Source organism: Scyliorhinus torazame, chromosome 22, assembly GCF_047496885.1.
Source record: "Scyliorhinus torazame isolate Kashiwa2021f chromosome 22, sScyTor2.1, whole genome shotgun sequence".
Taxonomy (NCBI): Eukaryota; Metazoa; Chordata; class Chondrichthyes; order Carcharhiniformes; family Scyliorhinidae; genus Scyliorhinus; species Scyliorhinus torazame.
Genome location: NC_092728.1, coordinates 38,766,656 through 38,793,120, shown reverse-complemented (window position 1 = coordinate 38,793,120; position 26,465 = coordinate 38,766,656). Strand labels below are relative to the sequence as shown.

At 50.3% G+C, this 26,465-nt stretch overlaps 1 protein-coding gene across 2 annotated transcripts in view; it reads right to left on the bottom strand.

Annotated features, from left to right (window-relative positions):
• LOC140399018 (rab-like protein 6) overlaps window positions 1–26,465 on the bottom strand; it is a 202,136-nt gene that overhangs the window by 28,519 nt on the left and 147,152 nt on the right. The window contains exons 10-11 of one of the 2 annotated variants that reach the window (XM_072488073.1): window positions 14,705–14,846; window positions 4,576–4,746 (exon numbers count right to left, since the gene is read on the bottom strand). In XM_072488073.1, coding sequence (XP_072344174.1) covers window positions 4,576–4,746; window positions 14,705–14,846 — 313 coding nt within the window. The remainder of the gene's footprint in view (window positions 1–4,575; window positions 4,747–14,704; window positions 14,847–26,465) is intronic. The other variant, XM_072488074.1, reaches the window with a different exon arrangement.

Sequence of the window (26,465 nt, the reverse complement as noted above, 5' to 3'; positions counted from 1 at the left end):
AATACAGAGAGAGAGAGAGAGAGTCACTTTGTTACAGAGAAGGCTGCAAATACTGAACTACCACCCGTGGGAAGGCTGAAATACGTGTTAGTCCTGGTAGACCACCTTATGGGTTGGTAGAAGCTTACCCTACAACCACCGCCACCGCAGGCGGAGTCTCTAAAATCATTCTGGAGCAAATAATTCCCCGATACGGGTTGGTAGAAAATATAGACTCGGACAGGGGAAGTCACTTTACCTCTAAGGTTTTACAAGAAACCATGAGAAGTTTGGAGATAAATTGGGACTTCCACACTCCTTGGCAGCCCCCCTCATCGGGACGGGTGGAAAGGATGAATCAAACCCTTAAAAATCATTTGTCAAAAATAATACTAGAAACTAGGCTCCCCTGGACAAAATGCTTACCGATAGCCCTTCTAAGAATCCGAACGGCTCCAAGAAAAGATTTGGGGTTGTCCCCATACGAAATGTTGTTCGGATTGCCATACCTTGGAACAATGGGAGAATTGCCCATTGCAGAAAGTAAAGATATCTAAGTAAAGAAATATATACTGGCACTGTCATAAGAACATAAGAACTAGGAACAGGAGTAGGCCATCTGGCCCCTCGAGCCTGCTCCGCCATTTAATGAGATCATGGCTGATCTTTGTGGACTCAGCTCCACTCTCCGGCCCGTACACCATATCCCCGAATCCCTTTATTCTTTAGAAAGGTATCTATCTTTTTCTTAAAAACGTTTAAAGAAGGAGCCTCAACTGTCTTCCTCATTATCATTCCTCAGGAGACAAGGACTGCTAGCGCAGACACCTCCCCTTGAATTCGCAGTCCACAAATTTAAACCAGGAGATTGGGTACTGGTGAAATCGTGGAAGGAAACCAAGCTTCAACCCACTTGGGACGGACCGTTCCTGGTTTTGTTAACCACAGAGACTGCCATACGAACCGCGGAAAAAGGTTGGATTCATTACAGCAGAACAAAGGGACCCGTGAAATCACCACCTGAACAGGAACAATGGCATGTGGAGGCCACTGAGGAACCATTAAAGATAAGGTTGAAAAGACACTGAATCCTGAACTATTCAATAATATGACGAAACTACAGCTAAAATGTACGATACAATGTATACTAATATTAATAATGTGGGGGAACGGAAACGGTCGTCTGGTTACATTGACAATCCCAGAAAGTCGGTACCCTCAGGTAATACGGACTGATCTATGCACCCTCATACACTGCGAATCAGCGGGGAATGGAAAGGAGTTAAGGGTGGAGTCTCTTGATTATTACCAAGTGGGGGTGATTACCGAGAAGGGGGGGTTGGCTGAAAAGGGTGTGCCATTTGCTCAGTCGCAGAGGGGCACCACCGGTCGTATCCATTCACCAGATTGGTGGAAATTCCCCCTCAACGTGCAAGGCTGGAACTTGTCACCCCGTATACATCACCGTAAAATACACGGCCTGGACCGAGGCAGGCAATCAGCGTTGTTCACTAAGAAATGAAATGTTCGGGGTCAGAATAAAAAATAGCGGGATGAAATGCTGCTTCCGTATTTCAATAGACCAGTGGGCAACTCCCACTAATGGAACCGGGAACGACAAGATAGAGGAAGGACAGAGAGTTAAAATAATTGAAGTAAAAGATGTAGAGAAAGCCTTTGAGATAGAAACCGGCTATGAGGAACAGAATGCGTGGATTGGGTGGGTGAGGTATTCGGCCCAGACGCTGAAGAAAGACAATTGTTATGCTTGCGCATCAGGTAGACCACAGGCCCATCTGGAGCCCTTTCCAATGGGGTGGAAAGAAAATAGAGGGAGCATGGAATGCATGATGGCCTTGTACCAAGATGAGAACGCCTGGGGCAACAAGACATGCACTGCCCTATCTCTGATGTTTCCTCCTGTTAAGCAGAAACAATTAGCAAACCCTCCCTCCTTCTTGGTTACCGTGACGCACCATAAATCGTGTATAAGTCGTTCTGATACGGGGCTAAGTAAAGATATGGGAGAATTCAAGACTTGTATTGAGACTAAGAACGTGACCACCCAGGGCAATTACTCATCACTAAAAATACCACGTGCAGATATATGGTGGTATTGCAGAGGAAAGATCCTAAGACCCACTCTACCCCCCCAATGGAAAGGGACATGCGCATTAGTTCAGCTAGCCATACCGTTCAGTCTAGCCTATGAAAGACAAAAGGAGAAGGGGAGTGTTAAAGGGAAACGATCTAAACGAAGCATACCCACCTCATTTGATGAATGTTTGGGAAATGGAAAGGGTTCATTGTATCCACCTCACCTCCATTATCGTAGTAATAGGAGCATTGGTGGCAATAGGCTGTTGTATCATCCCGTGCGTAAGAGGCTTGGTGCAGAGGCTCATCGAAACAGCCTTGACCAAGCAGATGCCATTACCCCTGGGTAAGGGAGGCCAGGAAACAATTTGCCTACTAGAAAGAGGGAAGACTGAAGGAGAGGACGACCCCATAGAAAGAGAGGTTGACAGGATGTTGGACAATTTTGGGGAAGGCTAGAAGGGGCGACATAGTGTAAAAAGCACCAAGAGTAAAAAGAAAAAAAACGGGGAATTATGAGAAATTAGCAATTTATGTTGTTTTTACATGAATAACTCTGGTTCACAAAGAAGATGTCAACAATAGTGCATGATGGGAAATAAGATGTCAAGTGGAGTTTTGTGTAAACTGCAGGGCCCAAGTTGTTGTAACTGTGAGACTGACCTTCGGGAATGAACAGGATCTACAATAACAGGATGCAGGTGCAGACGGGAGGCCTCATCCTACATCATTTTTAATTGACGGTTCAAGGGTGTACCAGGAGCTAACTGAAACCACTGCTAGGCGAAGCAAGGGGGAAGCCAAAGTGAACATAATAAGTCCAAATAAGGAATCACTGATAAGGAAACTGCCATCGGGGCAGAGAGTGGGGTGTGTTTCTCAGAGATTGTATATAAAAAACCATGCTGTGTTAAATTCTGTGTGTCTGCTACTGTGACAAGCGGCACCCGTTCTTGCAAGATGGATTGAATACAATACTTCTTCAGAATTTGACTAAGTGTAAATTATTATCAAGTGAACGGTGTTTCTCACACTTTTCTGTTGTATTCTCCAATAACTCACTCAACATGCTTCTTGTTAAAGCAACTTTCTCAATGTGCCCGGGCACCATTAAAGATTTGTGTACATACCCCCAAGGTCTCTATTCCTGCACCTCCTGTAGAGCTGGACCATTTTGTTTATATTGCCTCTCCTCATTCTTATACCAAATTCTATCACTTCACACTTCTCAGCATTAAATTTCACCCACCATGTGTCCGCCTATTTCACCAGGCAGCCTATTTCAACCACGACACCACACAACCCTGCCATGGCAATCTCTGCAAGACGTGCCAGATCATCGACATGGGTAATACCATTACACGTGAGAACGCCACCCACCAGGTACACGGTACATACTCGTGCGACTCGGCCAACGTTGTCTACCTCATACGCTGCAGGAAAGGATGTCCCAACAATGGATGAACAAAAATCGCCAGGCAGGAATGTTCCCTTCCAGTCGGGGAACACTTCAGCAGTCAAGGGCATTCAGACTCTAATCTTCAGGTAAGCGTTCTCCAAGGCGGCCTTCAGGACGCGCGACAATGCAGAATCGCCGAGCAGAAACTTACAGCCAAGTTCCGCACACATGAGTACAGCCTCAACCGGGACCTTGGATTCATGTCGCATTACATTCACCCCCCCCACCATCTGGCCTGGGTTTGTGAAATCCTACCAACTGTCCTGGCTTGAGAGAATTCACACCTCTTTAACCTGGGATTACCCCTCTCTCTGGATCTGTAAAGACTTAATTTCCTGCAAATGCTCGCATTCAAAGTATTGTCTTGCATCTTTGACTTATATATATGTTTCTGGAACCTACCTCTTCATTCACCTGAGGAAGGAGCAGCGCTCCGAAAGCTAGTGTTTGAAACAAACCTGTTGGACTTTAACCTGGTGTTGTAAGACTTCTTACTGTGCTCGCCCCAGTCCAACGCCGGCATCTCCACATCATTATTTCACCAGGCAACACCCTCCTGAAATCTGACACTATCCACCTGATTATTTACGACATTTCCAAATTTCAAAATATGACCAAACTTCACAAGTGTGCTCTGCATATCCACGTCATTAGTATAAGTCCACAGAACAGTGCTCCTACTGTCAAGCCGGAGTATATAATTCGATACTTTCTCAAGTCTGAACAACTGTCTTTTTTTTTTTAAAGTGTATTTTATTCCAAAGTACAAAAACACAAATCAGTAACATTGTCAACACTCCCACAGTTCAGTGTGTGCAATTTTTCCCCCTCCCCACCCGCGACAAACAATTCCTCAAACATGGTCATGAACAGTCCCCACCGTGTCTCAAAGCCCTCCGCTGATCCCTTCAATTCAAACTTGATCTTTTTCAGCCGAAGGAAGTCATTCAGGTCCCCCAGCCAGGCCGCCACCCCTGGGGCCACATACAACAGACGCACCCATGCCACAAATGAAAAACAACTGTTGATGAAGCACTGACCGTTTTGGTAGGTGAGTGGTGACCTTTGCACTCTCATCTTCATCACTGGAAAGGGTTATGTCTTTACTGGGAACCTGCGACTTCACACTGGGATTCTTTAGGATCTGGTCATCGAGATCCAAGTCATCCTGGAATGCAGCTACCATGGGATTTCCTCTCCTCTCACCATCACTGCAGTAGAGTGAGGCAAGCAGTGATTAGTGGGTGAGTCACAGCTGTTAAACCAATTGCACAAATGCGTCACTCAGCTCAAGCTTAAGATGGTGGCAGACGGCAACTATGCAATCACCCCAACCTCCCCAGTCCACCAACAGTGACCCCCACTCTCACTCATCACCTAGAAACAAAGGAAATAGGAGGAGGCCATTCAGCCCTTCGACCCTGCTCCGCCATTCATTATGATCATGGCTGATTAACTCAACAGCCTGTTCCCACCTTTGATCCTTTTTTCATATTCCATATCCTTTGATCCTTTTCGCCCCAAGTGCTATATTTTACTGCTTCTTGAAAACATACAATGTTTTGGCCACACTACTTCCTGTTGCAAATTCCAGAGGCTGACCACTCACTGGGTGAATAAACTTCTCCTCACATCAGTCCTAGATGGTCTACCCTGTATCATCAAACTCTGGCCTCTCCCACCATCGGGAACATCCTTCTTGCATCCACCTTGTCTAATCCTGTGAGAATTGTATAGATTTCTATGAGATACTCCCGCCCACACAATTCTTCTGAACTCCAGTGAATTTCATCCCAACTTACTCAATCAATAAAAATAAATAAAATATAAATAATCTTTAAACAATCTCTCCTCCTATGTCAGTTCTGCCATCCCAGGAATCAGTCTGGTAAACCTGTGTTACACTCCCTCTATAGCTTTCTCAGATAAGGAGACCAAAACTGCACACAATATTCCAGGTGTAGCCTCACCAAGACCTTGTACAATTGCAGCAAGACATCCCAGCTCCTGTACTCGAATCCTCTCACAATGAAGGCCAACATACCATTTGCCTTCTTTACCGCCTGCTGTACCTGCATGCTTACCTTCAGCAACTGAGATGATTGATGCAGGTAAAGCAGTGGATGTTGTACAAAGATGATTGATGCAGGTAAAGCAGTGGATGGTGTCTATATGGACTTCAGTAAGGCCTTTGACAAGGTCCCTCATGGTAGACTGGTACAAAAGGTGAAGTCACACGGGGTCAGGGCTGAGCTGGCAAGGTGGATACAGAACTGGCTAGGTCATAGAAGGCAGAGAGTAGCAATGGAAGGATGCTTTTCTAATTGGAGGGCTGTGACTAGTGGTGTTCTGCAGGGATCAGTGCTGGGACCTTTGCTGTTCGTAGTATATATAAGTGATTGGGAGGCAAATGTAACTGGTCTGATTAGTAAGTTTGCAGATGACACAAAGGTTGGTGGAATTGCGGATAGCGATGTGGACTGTCAGAGGATACAGCAAGATTTAGATTGGAGACTTGAGCGGAGAGATGGCAGATGGAGTTTAATCCGGACAAATGTGAGGTAATGCATTTTGGAAGGTCTAATGCAGGTAGGGAATATACAGTGAATGGTAGAACCCTCAAGAGTATTGAAAGTCAGAGAGATCTAGATCCACAGGTCACTGAAAGGGGCAACACAGGTGGAGAAGGTAGTCCAGAAGGCATACGGCATGCTTGCCTTCATTGGCCGGGGCATTGAGTATAAGATTGGCAAGTCATATTGCAGCTGGAAAGAACCTTAGTTAGGCCACACTTGGGAGTATAGTATTCAATTCTGGTCGTCACACTACCAGAAGGATGTGGAGGCTTTAGAGAGGGTGCAGAAGAGATTTACCAGGATGTTGCCTGGTATGGAGGGCATTAGCTATGAGAGGTTGAATAAACTTGGTTTGTTCTCACTGGAACGACAGAGGTTGAGGGGCAACCTGATAGAGGTCTACAAAATTATGAGGGGCATAGTCAGAGTGGATAGTCAGAGGCTTTTCCCCAGGGTAGAGGGGTCAATTACTAGGGGGCGATGAAGGCAAGCATGCCGTATGCCTTCTGGACTACCTTCTCCACCTGTGTTGCCCCTTTCAGTGACCTGTGGATCTAGGTTTAAGGTGCGAGGGACAAGGTTTAGAGGAGATGTACGAGGCAAGTTTTTTACGCAGAGGGTAGTGGGTGCCTGGAACTCGCTGCCGGAGGTGGTGGTGGAAGCAGAGACGACAGTGACATTTAAAGGGCATCTTGACAAATACATGAATAGGATGGGAATAGAGGGATACGGACCCAGGAAGTGAGAAGATTTTAATTTAGACGGGCAGCATGGTCGGCACAGGCTTGGAGGGCCGAATGGCCTGTTCCTGTGCTGTACTTTTCTTTGTTCTTTTGTTCTTTGACTGGTGTACGAGGACACCCAGGTTTCGTTACACATTTCCCTCTCTCAATCTATCACCATTCAGGTTTTTGCTACCAAAGTGGATAACCTCACATTTATCCACAGTATCCTGCACCTGCCATGCATTTGCCCACTCCTTCAACCCATCCAAATCACACTGATGCATCTCAGCATCCTCCACCCAGCTTTGTGCCATCTGCAAATTTAGAGATATTACATTTAGTTCCCACATCAAAATCATTAACATATTTTGTGAATAGCTGTGGTCCCAGCACTGATTCCTGTGGTACCCCACTAGTCACTGCCTGCTATTTGGAAAAAGACCCATTTCAGGGAAAGGCACAAATGAAAAGTGAAGCTTGTTCAAGGAAAAAAACACTGTGTGTCCTTGATAGGCATGTCCCTGTCAGGCAGGGAGGAAATGGCAGTGTGAGGGAACCATGGTTCACAAAAGAGGTTTAATGTCTTGTCAAGAGGAAAAAGGAAAAGGAAGCGTATGTAAAGATGAGAAAACAAGGTTCAGTTGGGTCGTTTGAGGGTTACAAGGTAGCAAGGAATGAGCTGAAAAAAGGACTCAGGAGAGCTAGGAGGGGGCATGAGAAGTCCTTGGCGGGTCGGATTAAGGAAAACCCCAAGGTTTTTTACTCTTATGTGAGAAATAAAAGAATGACCAGGGTGAGGGTAGGGCACCGAGGGCAGTAGTGGGAACTTATGCATGGAGTCAGAAGAAATAGGAGGCGTTGAATGAATACTTTTCTTCAGTGTTCACCAAGGAGAGCGGCCATGTTTTTGAGGATGAGTGTGTGATACAGGCGGGTAGGCTGGAAGAGGTAGATGTTCTGAGGAAGGATGTATTAGCAATTTTGAAAAACCTTAGGGTCGACAGGTCCCCTGGGCCAGATGGGATTTCTCCAAGGATTCTTTGGGAGGCAAGGGATGAGATTGCAGAACCTTTGGCTTTGATCTTTGGGTCCTCACTATCCATGGGGATAGTGCCAGAGGACTGAAGAGTGGCGATTGTTGTTCCTCTGTTCAAGAAAGTGAATAGGAATGACCCTGGTAATTATAGGCTGGTTAGTCTTACTTCGGTGGTTGGTAAGTTAATGGAAAAGGTCCTGAGGGATAGGATTTATGACCATTTGGAAAGATGCAGCTTAATCCGGGATAGTCAACACGGATTCGTGAAGGATGTCTTGCCTCACAAATTTGATTGAATTCTTTGAGGAGGTAACTAAGTGTGTAGATGAAGGTAGAGCAGTTGATGTCGTATACATAGATTTTTGTAAGGCGTTTGATAAGGTTCCCCATGGTCGACTCATGAAGAAAGTAAGGAGGTGTGGGATAGAGGGAAATTTGGCCAATTGGATAAGTAGCTGGCTATCACATAGAATGGATGGAAAATGTTCAGACTGGAGACGAGTTACCAGCAGTGTACCACAGGGATCAGTGCTGGGTCCTCTGCTATTTGTGATTTTTATCAAAGACTTGGAGGAGGGGGCTGAAGGGTGGGTCAGTAAGTTTGCTGCTGATACCAAGATTGGTGGAGTAGTGGATGAGGTGGAGGGCTGTTGTAGGCTGCAAAGAGTCATTGATAGGATGCAGAGCTGGGCCGAAAAATGGCAGATGGAGTTTAACCCTGATAAGTGCGAGGTGATTCATTTTGGTAGAAAAAATTTGAATGCGGATTACAGAGTCAACGGCAGGGGTCTGAGGAATGTGGAGGAACAGAGCGATCTTGGGGTTCATGTCCACAGGTCTCTGAAGGTAGCCACTCAAGTGGATAGAGCTGTGAAGAAGGCCTATAGTGTGTGAGCGTTTATTAACCGGGGGCTTGAGTTTAAGAGCCGCGGGGTTATGCTGCAACTATACATGACCCTGGTGAGACCACATTTGGAGTATTGTGTGCAGTTCTGGTCACCTCACTATAGGAAGGATGTGGAAGCATTGGAAAATGTGCAAAGGAGATTTACCAGGATGCTGCCTGGTTTGCAGGATAGGTCTTATGAGGAAAGGTTGAGGGAGCTAGGGCTTTTCTCTTTGGAGCGGAGGAGGATGAGAGGCGACTTAATAGAGGTTTATAAGATGATGAGGGGGATAGATAGAGTGGACGTTCAGAGACTATTTCCTCGGGTGGATGTAGCTGTTACAAGGGGGCATAACTATAAGGTTCAGGATGGGAGATATAGGAGGGATGTCTGAGGTAGGTTCTTTACTCGGAGAGTGGTTAGGGTGTGGAATGGACTGCCTGCTGTGATAGTGGAGTCGGACACTTTAGGAACTTTCAAGCGGTTATTGGATAGGCACATGGAGCACACCAGAATGACAGGGAGTGGGATAGCTTGATCTTGGTTTCGGACAATGCTCGGCACTACATCGAGGGCCGAAGGGCCTGTTCTGTGCTGTACTGTTCGATGTTCCTACTTTCGTTTCTTGTCTGCCAACCAGTTCCCTATTCATCTCAATACACTACCCCAATCCCATGCGCTTTAATTTAACACACTAATCTCTTATGTGGGACTTTGTTGAAGTCCTCTGAAAGTCCAAATAAACCACATCCACTGGCTCCCCCTCATCAACTCTACTAGTTACATCCTCAAAGGATTCCAGTAGATTAGTCAAGCATGCTTTCCCCTTCATAAATCCATGCTGACTCTGTATGATTTGGCTACTGTTTTCCAAGTGCTCTGCGATTAAATCTTTTATAATAAGACTCGTGAATTTTCCCCACTACTGATGTCAGGCTGACTGGTTGATAATTCCCTGTTTTCTCTCTACCTCCCTTTTTAAATAGTTGGGTTACATTAGCTCTCCTCCAATCTGTAGGAACTGGTCCAGAGTCTACAGAATCTTGGAAGATGATCACCAATGTATCCATTACATCTCGGGCCATTTCTTTCAGTACTCTGGGATGTAGATTATCAGGCGCTAGGGGTTTGCCAATCTTCAATCCCATCAATTTCCCACTAATTTCCCTCGTAATATAGATTTTTTTCATTCTTCCCTCTCACTAAACCTGTGTTCCTCAACATTTCTGGTACATTATTTGTGTCCTCCTTTGTGAAAACAGAACCAAAGTGTGTATTTAGTTGGTCGGTGTTATACCCTCAATTATGACAGAAGACAGTGTACTCGTAAAACGAAGGCTTTAATAAACAGATAACTTCGCCAACCGGGGAGATGAGTGCTCACTGAGCGCCGCCCACAGGACGTCACCTTATATCCGGCCCCTGGGAGGTGGAGCCGGAGGCGGAGTCCCCCGGGGATCCAAACCCGGTCATAAAGGGACATTACATGCATGATCTTAAAGGCACATTACCCATTCATTACATTCACCCCGTTTAAGAAAAACACAGAGTCCGTCGGGGTGAAATGGGATTACATGTCCATTCTCTTTGGAGGCCTGATCGTCCTTGTCGACCTTCTCAGCTCGGGCGGTGGTGCGGCGGACACGGACGTCTTCGATGAGTGACATCCGGGAGCACGGTGGTTGGAGCTTTTGTGCGGTGCGGGGGTTGGAGAGTAGGGAGGGTAGCTGGGCGTGATGAGGGTGACATCGCCAGCGTGGAGGGAGGAATAGGAGGAGGCGCGAGGGGGGGGGCGCGGTTTGTTGCGACAGGCGGTGTGGGGTGCAAGGGGGAACATTGGCGAGGGGGGGGGAGCGTCAGTAGGAAAACCGTATCTTGCCGTCCGTCCGAGTGCGCGACATAGACGTACTGGGGGTTTGCATGTAGCAGCTGGACCCTCTCGACCAGAGGGTCCTATTGCTCCTCACGTGCCTCCGGAGAAGGACAGGTCCCCGAGTCGTCAGCTAAGGTGGAAGCAAGGACCCGGAGGTGGACCTCCTGGCGAACATGAACAAGCGATTGTGAGGGGTCTCGTTCGTGGCCGTGCAGAGGAGCGGCCTGATGGAGTGGAGCGCGTTGGGTAGGACATTCTGCCAGTGGGTGGTTGGAAGACTTCTCGACCGTAGGGCCAAAAGGACAGCCTTCCAAACTGTTGCGTTCTCCCTCTCCACCTGCCTATTTCCCCGCGGGTTGTAGCTGGTCGTTCTGCTCGAGGCGATGCCCTTGCTGAGCCGGTACTGACGCAGCTCATCGCTCATGAACGATGTACCCCGGTCGCTGTGGATATAAGCGGGGAAACCGAACGGGGTGAAGATGCTGTGCAGTGCCTTTATAACGGTGGCCGAGGTCATGTCGGGGCAGGGTACAGCGAATGGGAAGCGGGAGAACTCGTCGATGATGGTTAAAAAAAAGGTATTGCGGTTGGTGGATGTGAGGGGCCCTTTGAAGTCCATGCTTAGTCGCTCAAAGGACCCAAAGGCCTTTACCAGGCGAGCCTTGTTTGGTCGATAGAAGTGCGGTTTGCACTCCGCGTAGATTTGGCAAGCCTTGGTCATGGCCCTGACCTCCTCGGTGGAGTAGGGTAGGTTGCGTGACTTAAGAAAATGGGCGGCCGGGTGACAGAGGTCACTGTGGATAGCCCGCAGGCGATCCTACTGCGCGCTGGCGCATGTGCCGCGTGACAATCTGGGGGCTCGTTGAGCTCACCTGAACGATAATAGCGTACATGCAGGTGGAGAGTTCGATTCTCCACCTCAAGGTCTTGTCATTTTTGATCTTGCCCCGCTGCATGTTATCGAACATGAAGGCGACCGACCGTTGGTCAGTGACAAGGGTGAACCTCCTACTGGTTAGGTAGTGCCTCCAGTGCCGCACGGCTTCCACAATAGCTTGCGCCTCCTTCTCGACTGCAGAGTGCCAGATCTCGGAGGCGTTGAGGGTTCGCGAAGAGAATGCTACTGGCCTGCCTGCCTGGTTGAGGGTAGCAGCCAGGGCGACGTCTGACGCATCGCTCTCGACCTGAAAAGGGATGGTTTCGTCCACCGCGTGCATAGCGGCCTTGATATGGCTGAAGGACGACCGGGTCACAGCCGTGAGGGGAAATATCGTGGTTTTTGTGAGTGGGCAGGCTTTGTCCGCGTATTTGGGGACCCACTAGGCATAATCGGAGAAAAGCCCCAAGCACCGTTTAAGGGCCTTGAGACTATGGGGTAGGGGGAGTTCCTTGAGGGGGCGCATGCGGTCGGGGTCGGGTCCTAGGACCCCGTTTTCCATGACGTAGCCGAGGATGGCTAGTCGGGTTGTGTGGAAAACGTATTTTTCTTTGTTGTAGGTCAGGTTGAGGGCCCGGCCGGTCTGGAGAAACTTTTCACGGTTTGCGTCATGGTCCTGCTGATCATGACCGCAGATGGTGACATTGTCCAAGTACGGGTAAGTAGCCCGCAGCCCGTACTGGTCCATCATTTGGTCCATCGTCCTCTGGAAGACAGAGACCCCATTAGTAACGCCGAAGGGGGCCCTAAGGAAGTGGAAAAGCCGGCCGGCTGCTTCAAAAGCAGTACAGAGGCGGTCTTCCGGGCGGATAGGGAGCTGGTGGTAGGCAGATTTCAGGTTGACCGTGGAGAATACCCGGTATTGCGCGATCCGGTTGACCATCTCGGTTATGCGGGGGAGGTACGCATCGAGCTGCGTGAAGCGGTTTATGGTCTGACTGTAATCCACGACCATCCGTTTCTTTTCCCCGGACCAGACTACCACCACTTGCCCTCCAGGGGCTGTTGCTAGCCCCGATGACCCCCTCTTTCAGTAAACGCTGGACCTCTGACTTGATGAAAGTCATATCTTGGGCACTGTACCGCCGGCTCCAGGTGGCGACGGGCCTACAGTCGGGGGTGAGGTTCGCGAATAGTGAGGGGGGTGTAACTTTCAGTGTTGCGAGGCTGCATACCATGAGCAGGGGCAAGAGTCCGTCTAACTTCAGGGTCAGGCTTCGGTGGCTACATTGGAAATCCAGGCCGAGCAGCAGGGGAGCGCAGAGGTGAGGGCGGATGTACAGCTTAAAACAGGAGTATTCGACGCCCTGGATCGCGAGATTCGCAATACAGTACCCCTTGATTTGGACCGATTGGGACCCAGAGGCGAGGGCAATGGTTTGGGATGCGGGATAGATGCGCAGGAAGCAGCACTTATCGTTTCTGGGTGCACGATACTCTCCGTGCATCCGGAGTCGAAAAAGCAGGGAGTGTCGCGCCCGTTGATCTGGACGAGTATCATGGAGTTCCGCAGGTGCTTTGGCCGCGACTGGTCGAGGGTGATTGCTCCCAGCTGTGGGTAGTCTGAGTCTTCTGCCGAGTCGGAGTCACAAAATGGTCACACGTGTCAGGTTTAGAAGATGGCCACTGGCAAGATGGCCACCCCCATGACTCGTACAAGGCCAATGATGCGTCAGAAAGGGGCGTGTCTGGCCGGCGCGCAGCTGCGTGTGGGGCCTGCGGGCCTGTGAGCTCGATTTTCGGGCCTGTTGGGCTTTGTTTCAGGGCCTTGGGCCTGGTCAGGCAGACCCTCCCTTTCTTTCCGCAGTGGCTACAGGTCGCGGAATGGGCTGGGCAGCGCTGTCGTGGATGCTGGCCCTGCCCACAGAAAAAGCACGGTGTGCCCCCAGTCTGGGAGGGTCTCCGCGCGGCGCAGGCCCGTGGTGTGGCCGAGTCTGGGGAAGGCAGAGAGGGGCTTGCGGGATACGTGCCGAGGTTCTGGTAGGCCACCTCCAGAGACGGGGCGAGCGTTACCGTTTCTGGCAGATCTTTCGCCCCATTATCCAGGAGTCGCTGCCTGTTATAGTTTGATCGGATTCCAGACACATAGGTGTCGCAGGTGTGTAGGTTCATGTGGACCTCCGCGGTCACATCTTGATGGTTACAGTTTCTAGCGAGCATGGTGAGCTTTTCCAAGTACTCGTCCAGCGATTCCCGTGAGTGCTGCCAGCGAGTAGAGAGCAGATGCCGTGCATGTACGTCATTGATGGGTTTTATGAAACGCTTCCTCAGAATCTTGATCGCCGCGCTGTAGTTGGCCGCCGTCTCGATCAATCCGGAGATTCTGTGGCTCACCTGGGCGTGGAGTAGGCGCAGCTTGCGAGGCTCAGCGACGGGGTCTGCCGAGGAGTCCCGGTAGGCCTCAAAACACCGAAGCCTGTTTTCAAAAATTTCTTTGACTTCCGGTGTACATGCATCCAGGTCGAGCTTTTCTGGCTTGAGACCGCTATCCATCCTGTCGTAATCTGTTTATTAAATTGATATACCCGCAATTATGACACGAGAGAGTGTACTCTTAAAACGAAGGCTTTAATAAACAGAGAACTTCGCCAACCGGAGAGATGAGTGCTCACTGAGCACCGCCCACAGGACGTCACCTTATTTCCGGCGCCTGGGAGGTGGAGCCGGAGGCAAAGTTCCCCGGGGTTCCAAACCCGGTCTTCAAGGGACATTACATGCATGATCTTAAAGGCACATTACCCATTCATCACAATCAGCCATTTCTTTGTTCCCCATTACACATTCCCCTGTTTCTGACTGTAAGGGACCTACATTTATCTTCACCAATCCTTTTCTCTTCACACCCTATCGAAGCATTTACAGTCAGTTTTTACATTCCTCGCAAACTTACTCTCGTAGAAAACTGTCCTGCACAGCACAAATCCCACTCAGTACTTCACAGTCTTGCTTCTGTACGACACTCATTCCACTGTAAACTCAGTCAGTTTATGGAGTACCTGCCATTGTTTCATTTTCTGAGATTATCATCTATTATCGAAAAGGTAATAAATAACTGAGTAGGATAAAAGTCCCAAGTCCCTAGAATGTTGAACTGCTTCTTCACGGTGATTGACTGGATTATCCCGAGATACCTACCTGTCGCTCTCCTGCCGCGTTCCACTGCTACTTTCCTTCTGAAGAGTCGGATCCTCGAGGAAGCTCCTGTCAATTCCTTCTTCAGGGACAAAGTCATCAACATTCTGTGTCTTCACTTCTCCTTCAGAGGAAACTGGGAAAGCTGTATTTTCAGAAGAAAACTTACATCAGAAGGTTTTACGTTATGGAGATAGCAGGAGGAGCAGGAACCAGAACATAAGGCAGGTAAAATGAGACATTACAAGTCAATGGGAATAGCACGGCTGACGTAAGAACAGAGATTGAGTCGGTTAGGATTAGATTTGCTGGCGTTCAGAATGAGGGGGAATCTCATAGAAACCTATAAAATTCTAACAGAATGAGACAGGTTAGGTGCGAGAAGGATGTTCCCGATGGTGGGGGTATCCAGAACCAGGGGTCACAATCTGAGGATACGGGTGTTAAGTAATGGGTTAAGAGACATTGCAATTAGTCGTCTCATTTATGTTAAGTATCCATTAATTGACACTGATATCTAAAGGGGCTTCAGGTGGCCTCTGTCAGGTGGTGTGTTGTTAAGTATTTTGTGCAGAGGCTGTGGAAGTGAAATAAATGGTGTTTGGTGAAAAGGAACAAGAACTTTAGACTCTTCATTTCACAGCAACTAAAATGTATAACAACGGGGTAGACCATTTAGGACAGAGATGAGGGGAAATTTCTTCACCTAGAGAGTGATAGGCCTATGGGATTCGTTACCACAGGAAGTAGTTAAGGCCAAAACATTATATGTTTTCAAGAAGGAGTTCGATACAGCTCTTGGGTTGAAGGAATCAGAGGATATGGGGGAAAGCAGGGACAAGTTACTGAGTTGGATAATCAGCCATGATCATAATGAATGGCGGAGCAGGCTCGAAGGGCCGAATGGCCCTCCTGTCCCTGTTTTTTATGAGACCGAGGAGTTTCCCAGCACAGAGGAGGCAGGAGACAATGAGGGTCGTGCAGGAGTCAACAGCATGAGTCTTGATAATAGAGGAACAGTCAACAATTTTGGCAAAGAAGCTTCAGGAGGACAAAGAGAGCAGGGGAAGAGGGTGGAAAGGGAGAGAGGAATAGCTATAAACGGGGAGATGGAAGGGAGGAAGGGAAAATTATTCACCAGAGAAGTGATACTGAATAAATTGCTGGAGTTGCGGCTGACAAGCTCCCGGGTCCTGATGAACTTCATCCTAAGGTCTTAAGAGAAGTGACAAGTGTACTAGCTGGTACATTTCCCAAACTCCCTAGATTCAGGAAAGGTCCTTAAATTGGAAGATAGCAAACGTAGCTCCTTTATCAAAAAGGGAGGGAGACAGAAAGCAGGAAACTAATGTTCAGTTAGCTTAACATCAGTCATAGGGAGAATATTAGAAGCTATGATCAAAGGAGCTACAGCAGGGCTCTTGGATTAGCTCAAGGTAATCGGGCTTGGTTTTGGAAAAAGAAATCATGTTTCACTAACTTACTGAAGTTTTTTGAGGAAGGAATAATAATACTAATCACTTATTGTCACAAGTAGGCTTCAATGAAGTTACTGTGAATAGCCCCTAGCTGCCACATTCCGGCGCCTGTTCGGGGAGGCTGGAACGAGAATTGAACCCGCGCTGGTCTTGTTCTGCATTACAAGCCAGCTGTCTTAGCCCAGTGTGCTAAACCAGTCCCTATATGTGCTGTGGATAAAGGATAATCAATGGATGTACTCTACTTAGATTTCCAGAAAGGACTTAAGCAAGTCCACATTAAAGGTTATTATAGAGCAGAGAGAACAGTACAGCACAGTACAGGCCCTTCGGCCCACGATGTTTTGCCAACCATTTATCCTAATCTAAGGCCAACCTAACCTACACCCCTTCAATTTACTGCTGTTCATGTGCTTGTCCAACAGTTGCTTAAATGTCCCGAATGACTCAGATTCCACCACCTCTGCTGGCAGTGCATTCCACATACCCAAAACTCTCTTTGTAAAGGACCTACCTCTGACATCTCCCCTATACCTTCCTCCAATCACCTTAAAATTATGTCCCCTCGTGACAGCCATTTCTGCCCTGGGAAAAAGTCTCTGGCTATCCACTCTATCCATGCCTCTCATCACCTTGTACCCCTCTATCAAGTCACCTATCTTCCTTCGTCGCTCCAGTGAGAAAAGCCCTAGCTCCCTCAATCTTTCTTCATAAGACATGCCCTCCAGCCCAGGCAGCATCCTGGTAAATCTCCTCTGTACTCTCTCCAAAGCATCCACATCCTTCCTATAGTGAGGCGACCAGAACTGGACACAATATTCTAAGTGTGGTCTAACTAGGGTTTTATAAAGCTGCAGCAAAACCTCGCGGTTCTTAAACTCAATCCTCCTGTTAATGAAAGCCAACACACCATACGCCTTCTTAACAACCCTATCAACCTGGGTGGCAACTTTGAGGGATCTATGTACATGGACCCCAAAATCCCTCTGTTCCTCCACACTTCCAAGAATCCTGCCTTTAACCCTGTATTCAGCATTCAAATTCGACCTTCCAAAATGAATCACTTCACATTTATCAAGGTTGAACTCCATCTGCCACTTCTCAGCCCAGCTCTGCATCCTGTCAATGTCCTGCTGTAACCTGCAACAACCCTCAACACTATCTACAACTCCCCCAACCTTCGTGTCATCGGCAAACTTACTAACCCACCCTTCCACTTCCTCATCCAAGTCATTTATAAAAACCACAAAGAGCAGTGGTCCCAGAATAGATCCTTGCAGGACACCACTGGTCACCGACCTCCAGGCGGAATACTTTCCATCCACTACCACTCGCTGTCTTCTTTCGGGCAGCCAATTCTATGTCCAGACAGCCACATCTCCCTGTATTCCATGCCCCCTAACCTTCTGAATGAGCCTACCATGGGGAACCTTATCAAATGCCTTACTGAAATCCATATACACCACATCCACTCCCCGACCTTCATCAATGTGTCTCGTCACATCCTCAAAGAATTTAATGAGGCTTGTGAGGCATGACCTGCCCCACACAAAGCCATGCTAACTATCTTTAATCAAACTATGTTTTTCTAAATAATCATAAATCCGATCTCTCATAATCCTTTCCAATATTTTGCTCACCACAGACGTAAGACTGATGGGTCTGTAATTCCCAGGGATTTCCCTATTCCCTTTCTTGAACAGGGGAACAACATGCGCCTCCCTCCAATCATCCGGTACTACTCCAGTGGAGAGTGAGGATGCAAAGACCATCGCCAACGGCGCAGCCATCTCCTCCCTCGCTTCCCGTAGTAACCTTGGGTATACCCCGTCAGGCCCAGGGGACTTATCTATCCTGATGCTTTTCAAAATTTCCAGTACATCCTCCTTAATATCAACCTGTTCGAGTCTATTAACCTGGTTCACACTGTTCTCATAGCAACAATGTCTCTCTCTCTAGTGAATACTGAAGCAAAATATTCATCTAGGGCCTCCCCCATCTCCTCAGATTCTAGGCACAAGTTTCCAGGTTTGGTTCCCCGCTGGGTCACTGTCTGTGCAGAGTCTTCACGTTCTCCCCGTGTCTGCGCGGGTTTCCTCCGGGTGCGCGGGTTTCCTCCGGGTGCTCCGGTTTCCTCCCACAGTCCAAAGATGTGCAGGTTAGGTAGATTGGCCAGGCTAAATTGCCCTTAGTGTCCAAAAAAGGTTAGGAGGGGTTATTGGGTTACGGGGATAGGGTGGAAGTGAGGGCTTAAGTGGGTCGGTGCAGACTCGATGGGCCGAATGGCCTCCTTCTGCACTGTATGTTCTATGTTCCCTCCACTATCCCTAATTGGTTCTACTCTCACTCTGATCATCCTCTTATTTCTCACATGTGGAGAACGCCTTGGTGTTTTCCCTAATCCTTCCCGCCAGGGCATTTCCATGCCTCCTTCTAGCTCTCTTAGGGCCATTTTTGAGCTCCTTCCTGGCCACCTTATAACCCTCTAGAGCCGTGTCAGATCTTTGCTTCCTCAACCTTATGTAAGCTTCCTTCTTCCTCTTGACTAGAAACTCCACCTTCTCTTGTCATCCAAGGCTCCTTCACCTTACCATTCCGTCCTTGTCTCAGTGGGACAAAACTATCCAGCACCCATAGCAAGTGCTCCTTAAACAACCCCCACATTACTGTTGTGCATTTCCCCAAGAACTATTGTTCCCACTTTATGCTCCTCAGCTCTTGTCTAATAGCAATATAATTTCCTCTCCCCGAATTAAATACCTTCCTATACTGTGTGTTCCTATCCCTCTCCATGACTATGGTAAAGGTCAAGGAGTTGTGGTCACTGTCACCAAAATGCTCTCCCATCTGACACCTGGCCTGGTTCGTTGTCAAGCACCAAGTTGAATATGGTCCCCCCCCTAGTCAGCCTGTCTACATATTGAGTCAGGAAACTTTCCTGTACACACCTGACTAAATCTGCTCCATCCAAACCATTTGCAATAAGGAGGTTCCAGTCAATATTAGGGAAGTTGACGTCACCCATGACAACAACTCTGTTACCTCTGCATCTTTCCAAGATCTTCCGCCAAATCTGTTCCTCTATCTCTCTGCTGCTATTGGGGGGTCTATAGAAAAGTCCCAGTAAAGTGACTGCTCCTTTCTTGTTTCTGACATCCACCCATAATGACTCAGTAGACAAACCCTCCTCAACTACCTCCTTTTCTGCAGCTGTGGGGCACTCCCGAATTAACAGTGCCATTTCTACCTCCTCTTTTACCTCCCTCCCTATTCTTCTGAAAACCTCTAAACCCTGGAACATCTGACAACCATTCCTGCCCCTGTGAAATCCATGTCTCCGTAACGGCCACAACATCGTATTTCCAAGTTCATCTCCCTTATTCCTGACAATCCTTGCATTGAAACAGACACACTTTAACCCATTCCACTGAGTGCAACTTTGCCCTCTCAACTGTCTATCCTTCCTCACAGACTCGCTGCATACTACTTCTGCCTGTTCAACAAGTCTACAAAATTATGAGGGGCATAGACAGAGTGAATAGTCAAGAGCCTTTTCCCCAGGGTAGAGGGGTCAATTACTAGGGGGCATAGGTTTAAGGTGAGAGGGGCAAGGTTTAGAGGAGATGTACGAGGCAAGTTTTTTTACACAGAGGGTAGTGGGTGCCTGGAACTCGCTACCGGAGGAGGTGGTGGAAGCAGGGACGATAGTGACATTTAAGGGGCATCTTGACAAATACATGAATAGGATGGGAATAGAGGGATACGGACCCCAGAAGTATAGAAGATTTTAGTTGAGATGGGCAGCATGGTCGGCTTGGAGGGCCTGTTCCTGGGCTGTACTTTTCTTTGGTCTTTGAGTGGTCAAAGATCAGGCAGAGTATAATGTCGGAAAATGTGAAATTGTCCACTTTGGCAGGATGAATACAAAAAACGAGCCATTTATCTCAATAGTGCGAGATTGCAGAGCTCATGGGCAGAGGGGACTTGATTGATAATTACAAAATCCTGAGGGGTCTTTACAGGATGGATGTGGTGAGGGTGTTTCCTCTGTGGAGAGGGGCTGGTTTAGCACACTGGGCTAAATGGCTGGCTTTTAAAGCAGACCAAGGCAGGCCAGCAGCACGGTTCGATTCCCGTACCAGCCTCCCCGAACAGGCGCCGGAATGTGGTGACTAGGGGCTTTTCACAGTAACTTCATTTGAAGCCTACTTGTGACAATAAGCGATTTTCATTTTCATTTCTTGTGGAAGATCTAGAAGCAAGGTACACTGCTAAAAATAAGGACTCGCCCATCTAAAAGATGATGACGGGAATTATTTCTCTGAGGATTGTCAGTCTTTGAAAGGCCCATTGTGAAACAGTTCAGGAAGCAGAATCTTTGAATTCTTTAAAGTGAGAGAGGGGTGGTGGCGAGGGGTAGGCAGCGAGAGGAGGGAGGGGGCAGAGAGAGGACGGAGGGGGCAGCATGTGGAGGGGCAGGAGGGGGTATGGAGTGTGACAGGAGGGGCAGGAGAGGGTGGAGAGTGGGAGGAGGGGCAGGAGGGAGTGTAGAGTGTGAGGAGGGGCAGGAGGGGGAGTGGAGAGTGTGAGGAGGGGCAGGAGGGGGAGTGGAGAGTGTGAGGAGGGGCAGGAGGGGGAGTGGAGTGTGAGGAGGGACAGGAGGGAGTGTGGAGAGTGAGGAGGGGCAGGAGGGGGAGTGGAGAGTGTGAGGAGGGACAGGAGGGGGAGTGGAGAGTGTGTGTAGGGTCAGGAGGGGGAGTGGAGAGTGTGAGGAGGAACAGGAGGGGTGTGGAGAGTGTGAGGAGGGGCAGGAGGGGGAATGGAGAGTGTGAGGAGGGGCAGGAGGGGGAGTGGGGTGTGAGGAGCGGCAGGAGGGAATGTGGAGTGTGAGGAGGAGCAGGAGGGGGAGGGGGTGTGAGGAGGAGCAGGAGGGGGAGGGGGGTGTGAGGAGGGGCAGGAGGGGGAGTGGAGTGTGAGGAGGGGCAGGAGGGGGAGTGGAGTGTGAGGAGGGGCAGGAGGGGGAGTGGGGTGTGAGGAGGGGCAGGAGGGGGAGTGGGGTGTGAGGAGGGGCAGGAGGGGGAGTGGGGTGTGAGGAGGGGCAGGAGGGAGCGTGGAGTGTGAGGAGGGGGAGTGGAGTGTGAGGAGGGGGAGTGGGGTGTGAGGAGGGGCAGGAGGGGGAGTGGAGTGTGAGGAGAGGCAGGAGGGGGAGTGGAGTGTTAGGAGGGGGAGTGGAGTTTCAGGAGGGGCAGGCGGGAGTGTGAGGAGGGGAGTGGGGTGTGAGGAGGGGCAGGAGGGAGTGTGGTGTGTGAGGAGGGGGAGTGTGGAGTGTGAGGAGGGGCAGGAGGGGGAGTGGAGTGTGAGGAGGGGCAGGAGGGGGAGTGGAGTGTGAGGAGGGGCAGGAGGGGGAGTGGAGTGTGAGGAGAGGGAGTGGAGCGTGAGGAGGGGCAGGAGGGGGAGTGGAGTGTGAGGAGGGGAAGGAGGGAGTGTGGAGTGTGAGGGCGGAGTGGGGTGTGAGGAGGGGCAGAAGGGAGCGTGGAGTGTGAGGAGGGGGAGTGGAGTGTGAGGCGGGGGAGTGGGGTGTGAGGAGGGGGAGTGGAGTCTGAGGAGAGGCAGGAGGGGAAGTGGAGTGTGAGGAGGGGGAGTGGGGTGTGAGGAGGGGGAGTGGGGTGTGAGGAGGGGGAGTGGGGTGTGAGGAGGGGGAGTGGGGTGTGAGGAGGGCGAGTGGGGTGTGAGGAGGGGGAGTGGGGTGTGAGGAGGGGGAGTGGGGTGTGAGGAGGGGGAGTGGGGTGTGAGGAGGGGGAGTGGGGTGTGAGGAGGGGGAGTGGGGTGTGAGGAGGGGGAGTGGGGTGTGAGGAGGGGGAGTGGGGTGTGAGGAGGGGGAGTGGGGTTTGAGGAGGGGGAGTAGGGTGTGAGGAGGGGCAGGAGGAGGAGTGGAGTGTGAGGAGGAGCAGGAGGGAGTGTGGAGTGTGAGGGGGAGTGGGGTGTGAGGGGGAGTGGGGTGTGAGGAGGGGCAGGAGGGGGAGTGGGGTGTGAGGAGGGGCAGGAGGGAGTGTGGGGTGTGAGGAGGGGCAGGAGGGGGAGTGGAGTGTGAGGAGGGGCAGGAGGGGGAGTGGAGTGTGAGGAGGGGGAGTGGGGTGTGAGGAGGGGCAGGAAGGGGAGTGGAGTGTGAGGAGGGGCAGGAGGGGGTGTGGAGTGTGAGGAGGGGGAGTGGGGTGTGAGGAGGGGGAGTGGGGTGTGAGGAGGGGGAGTGAGGTGTGAGGAGGGGGAGTGGGGTGTGAGGAGGGGGAGTGGGGTGTGAGGAGGGGGAGTGGGGTGTGAGGAGGGGGAGTGGGGTGTGAGGAGGGGGAGTGGGGTGTGAGGAGGGGGAGTGGGGTGTGAGGAGGGGGAGTGGGGTGTGAGGAGGGGGAGTGGGGTTTGAGGAGGGGGAGTGGGGTGTGAGGAGGGGGAGTGGGGTGTGAGGAGGGGGAGTGGGGTGTGAGGAGGGGCAGGAGGGGGAGTGGGGTGTGAGGAGGGGGAGTGGGGTGTGAGGAGGGGGAGTGGGGTGTGAGGAGGGGGAGTGGGGTGTGAGGAGGGGGAGTGGGGTGTGAGGAGGGGGAGTGGGGTGTGAGGAGGGGGAGTGGGGTGTGAGGAGGGGGAGTGGGGTGTGAGGAGGGGCAGGAGGGGGAGTGGGGTGTGAGGAGGGAGAGTGGGGTGTGAGGAGGGGCAGGAGGGGGAGTGGAGTGTGAGGAGGAGCAGGAGGGAGTGTGGAGTGTGAGGGGGAGTGGGGTGTGAGGAGGGGCAGTGGAGTGTGAGGAGGGGCAGGAGGGAGTGTGGAGTGTGAGGAGGGGCAGGAGGGGGAGTGGGGTGTGAGGAGGGGCAGGAGGGGGAATGTGGTGTGAGGAGGGGCAGGAGGGGGAGTGGGGTGTGAGGAGGGGCAGGTGTGGACAGACCTTTGTGTAGTGACATCATATCTTAGGTTTTAAATTATTTTGGTAACCTGAACAGAGAACTTCATTTGATCTCTGACAATATACAGAGCACATCCCTTTCAATCTGATTGCTGTGTTCCACTGTTTATTTAAACAGACACTAGAAATGGAAAGGTTGAGACTGAACAAGTCTCTGAGCTGCTGCCCAAACCTCTTGATGAGCAATACAGGACGAGTGACAGATTATTCTGCCTCTTGGCAAATACCTACATTCAATTAGATTGTGAGAGCAGAAATACTGGAGGAACTGGCATTTTACAAGCTGGGGAATCACCAGGGCTGGATGGATGGATTGCATCCCAGGCTGTTGACGGAAGCCAAGGAGGAAATAGCATATGCTCTGAGATCATTTACCAAACAATTTCCACTAGTCTGGAACGGCCTGGATTTTAGGCCCGATAAATTGGACATTAAGAATTAAGAATTGTACATTTTAAATCAAACTGCAGGTTTGCTGATGGGACCCAAGGCAGGCTGATAGAAAATTGAACTTGACCAAAAACTGAAATACACCAAGCACAGACAAGCTGCCAGGACATGTCTGGGCCTGTCTTGTCAATCACCCAACAAGGTGATAATCGATCCATTCATATACATTCATATGTTCCCGTACCAGCCTCCCCAAACAGGCGCTGGAATGTGGCGGCTAGGGCTTTTCACAGTAACTTCATTTGAAGCCTACTTGTGACAATAAGCGACGATTATTATTATATAAAATCAAACCAAGTTTATTTAACACAGTAACTAAACTGTGCTAAACCAGCCTGTGTTGTCCTTTGTTCGCCTTGTCGATAAAGACATCTGGGTAAAACTTTTGATCAATAAACTGGTCGAAGTGTTTGAAGTTTTATAGAAAACACGCTCGATACTAATGGGCTATCAGAGGATTGGAGGTCTGTGAACATTGTGTCATTACACAAAAAAGGTACGAGGGATAGGCCAGAAAACCACAGGCCAGTCAGTCTGACTTCAGTGGTGGCAAATTGTTGGAAACAATTCTGAGAGACAGGATAAACTGTCACTTAAAAGGGCACAAATTGGAGACTTCCGGGTGCGGCGATGACCAGCTAAGTCGCACGTTTCGGCAGCTCCCGGTGGAACGGACTTTTGGGCTCTTAATAAGAGCCCCAACGGCAATTTTAACGGCTAAAAGCACTGTGCGGTAAACCAGAAGGGAATCCCCCCTGGATACGGATGGAAAAAGGAGAGGAAAGTGGCCGGATTGCGGTGGATCCTTTAGAGCAGCGGCAAGGAAGGCAAGCAAAAACCAAGATGGCGTCGGAAGGTGGCAGTTTAATATGGGGCCCTGAACAACACGAGTTTTTGAAACGCTGCGTGGAAGAGCTTAAAAAGGAGATGAAGGAGGAGCTGTTGGCCCCGATATTACAGGCAATTGAAGGGCTAAAAGATGAGCAAAAGACCCAGGAGCGGGAGCTTTGGGTCGTGAAGGCAAAGGCTGCCGAGAACGAGGACGATATACAGGGCCTGGTGGTGAAGACGGAGATGCACGAGGCACACCATAAACGATGTGTGGAAAGGCTGGAGGTGCTGGAGAATAATGCGAGGAGGAAGAATTTAAGGATTCTTGGTCTTCCTGAAGGTGCAGAAGGGGCGGACGTCGGGGCATATGTGAGCACGATGCTGCACTCGTTAATGGGAGCGGAGGCCCCGAAGGGTCCGTTGGAGGTGGAGGGAGCATACCGAGTGATGGCGCGAGGACTGAGAGCAGGAGAAATTCCCAGAGCCATAGTGGTGAGATTCCTCCGTTTTAAGGACAGAGAGGTGGTCCTCAGATGGGCAAAGAAAATTCGGAGCAGTAGGTGGGAGAACGCGGTGATCCGCGTATATCAAGACTGGAGTGCGGAGGTGGCGAGAAGGAGGGCGAGCTTTAATCGGGCCAAGGCGGTGCTTCATAAAAAGAAGATTAAATTTGGAATGCTGCAGCCGGCAAGACTGTGGGTCACATATCAAGGGAAGCACCACTACTTTGAAACGGCGGATGAGGCGTGGACATTTATTGTTGAAGAGAAATTGGAATAAGCAGGTTATTAAAAAAGAACGTTTGAGACAAAGTGGTGGGGCGAATATGGGGGGCGAAGAGGGGGGAAAAAGGGGGGAAGAGATGATTTTTATGTTGTTAATCCTGCGACCCGGTAACTTTTCTCTCTTCCACAGGTTGTGGGGGAGGGAGGAAGGGAGGTGGAGGAGCTGGGGGTGTTGGCCATTGGGGGCGGGGCCAAAAGGGCAACGCGGGCTTTGTTCCCGCGCTATGATAATTATGGCGGGAATAGGGAAGCAGGAAGGAGGGGGCATTGCACGGTGCGAGCCGAGGTCACGGGGGGGAAGCAGAGGTCGGCCAGAGTTTGCTGACTTCTGGGAGCAACATGGGGGGTGTAACTATGCTAGTGGGGGATCTAGCGGGGTGGGGGGGTGGGAGGGGGAATTTACTGGGTCGCTGCTGCTGGGGAGAAGGGGGAGCTGGTATGGGGTGGGGTGGGCGGGGCGGGAGGGCACCGCCTAGGGGGGACACAGCTGCGTGGGAACCGGGTGAGGAGCTGGATAAAAGGGGATGGCTAATCGACAAGGGGGGGGGGTAAAGAGCCCCCCAACCCGGCTGATCACGTGGAATGTGAGAGGGCTGAACGGGCCGATAAAGAGGGCACGGGTACTCGCACACCTTAAGAAACTTAAGGCAGATGTGGTTATGTTACAGGAGACGCATTTGAAACTGATAGCCCAGGTTAGACTACGCAAAGGATGGGTGGGGCAGGTGTTCCATTCGGGGCTAGATGCGAAAAACAGGGGGGTGGCTATACTAGTGGGGAAGCGGGTAATGTTTGAGGCAAAGACCATAGTGGCGGATAGTGGGGGCAGATACGTGATGGTGAGTGGCAAATTACAGGGGGAGGCGGTGGTCTTAGTGAACGTATATGCCCCGAACTGGGATGGTGCCAACTTTATGAGGCGCATGTTAGGGCGTATCCCGGACCTAGAGGTGGGGAAGTTGGTAATGGGTGGAGATTTTAACACGGTGCTGGAACCAGGGCTGGACAGATCGAGGTCCAGGACTGGAAGGAGACCGGCAGCAGCCAAGGTGCTTAAAGACTTTATGGAGCAGATGGGAGGAGTAGACCCATGGAGATTTAGCAGACCTAGGAGTAAGGAGTTTTCGTTTTTCTCCTATGTCCACAAAGTTTATTCGCGAATAGACTTTTTTGTTTTGGGAAGGGCGTTGATCCCGAAGGTGAAGGGGACAGAGTATACGGCTATAGCTATTTCGGATCACGCTCCACACTGGGTGGACTTGGAGATAGGGGA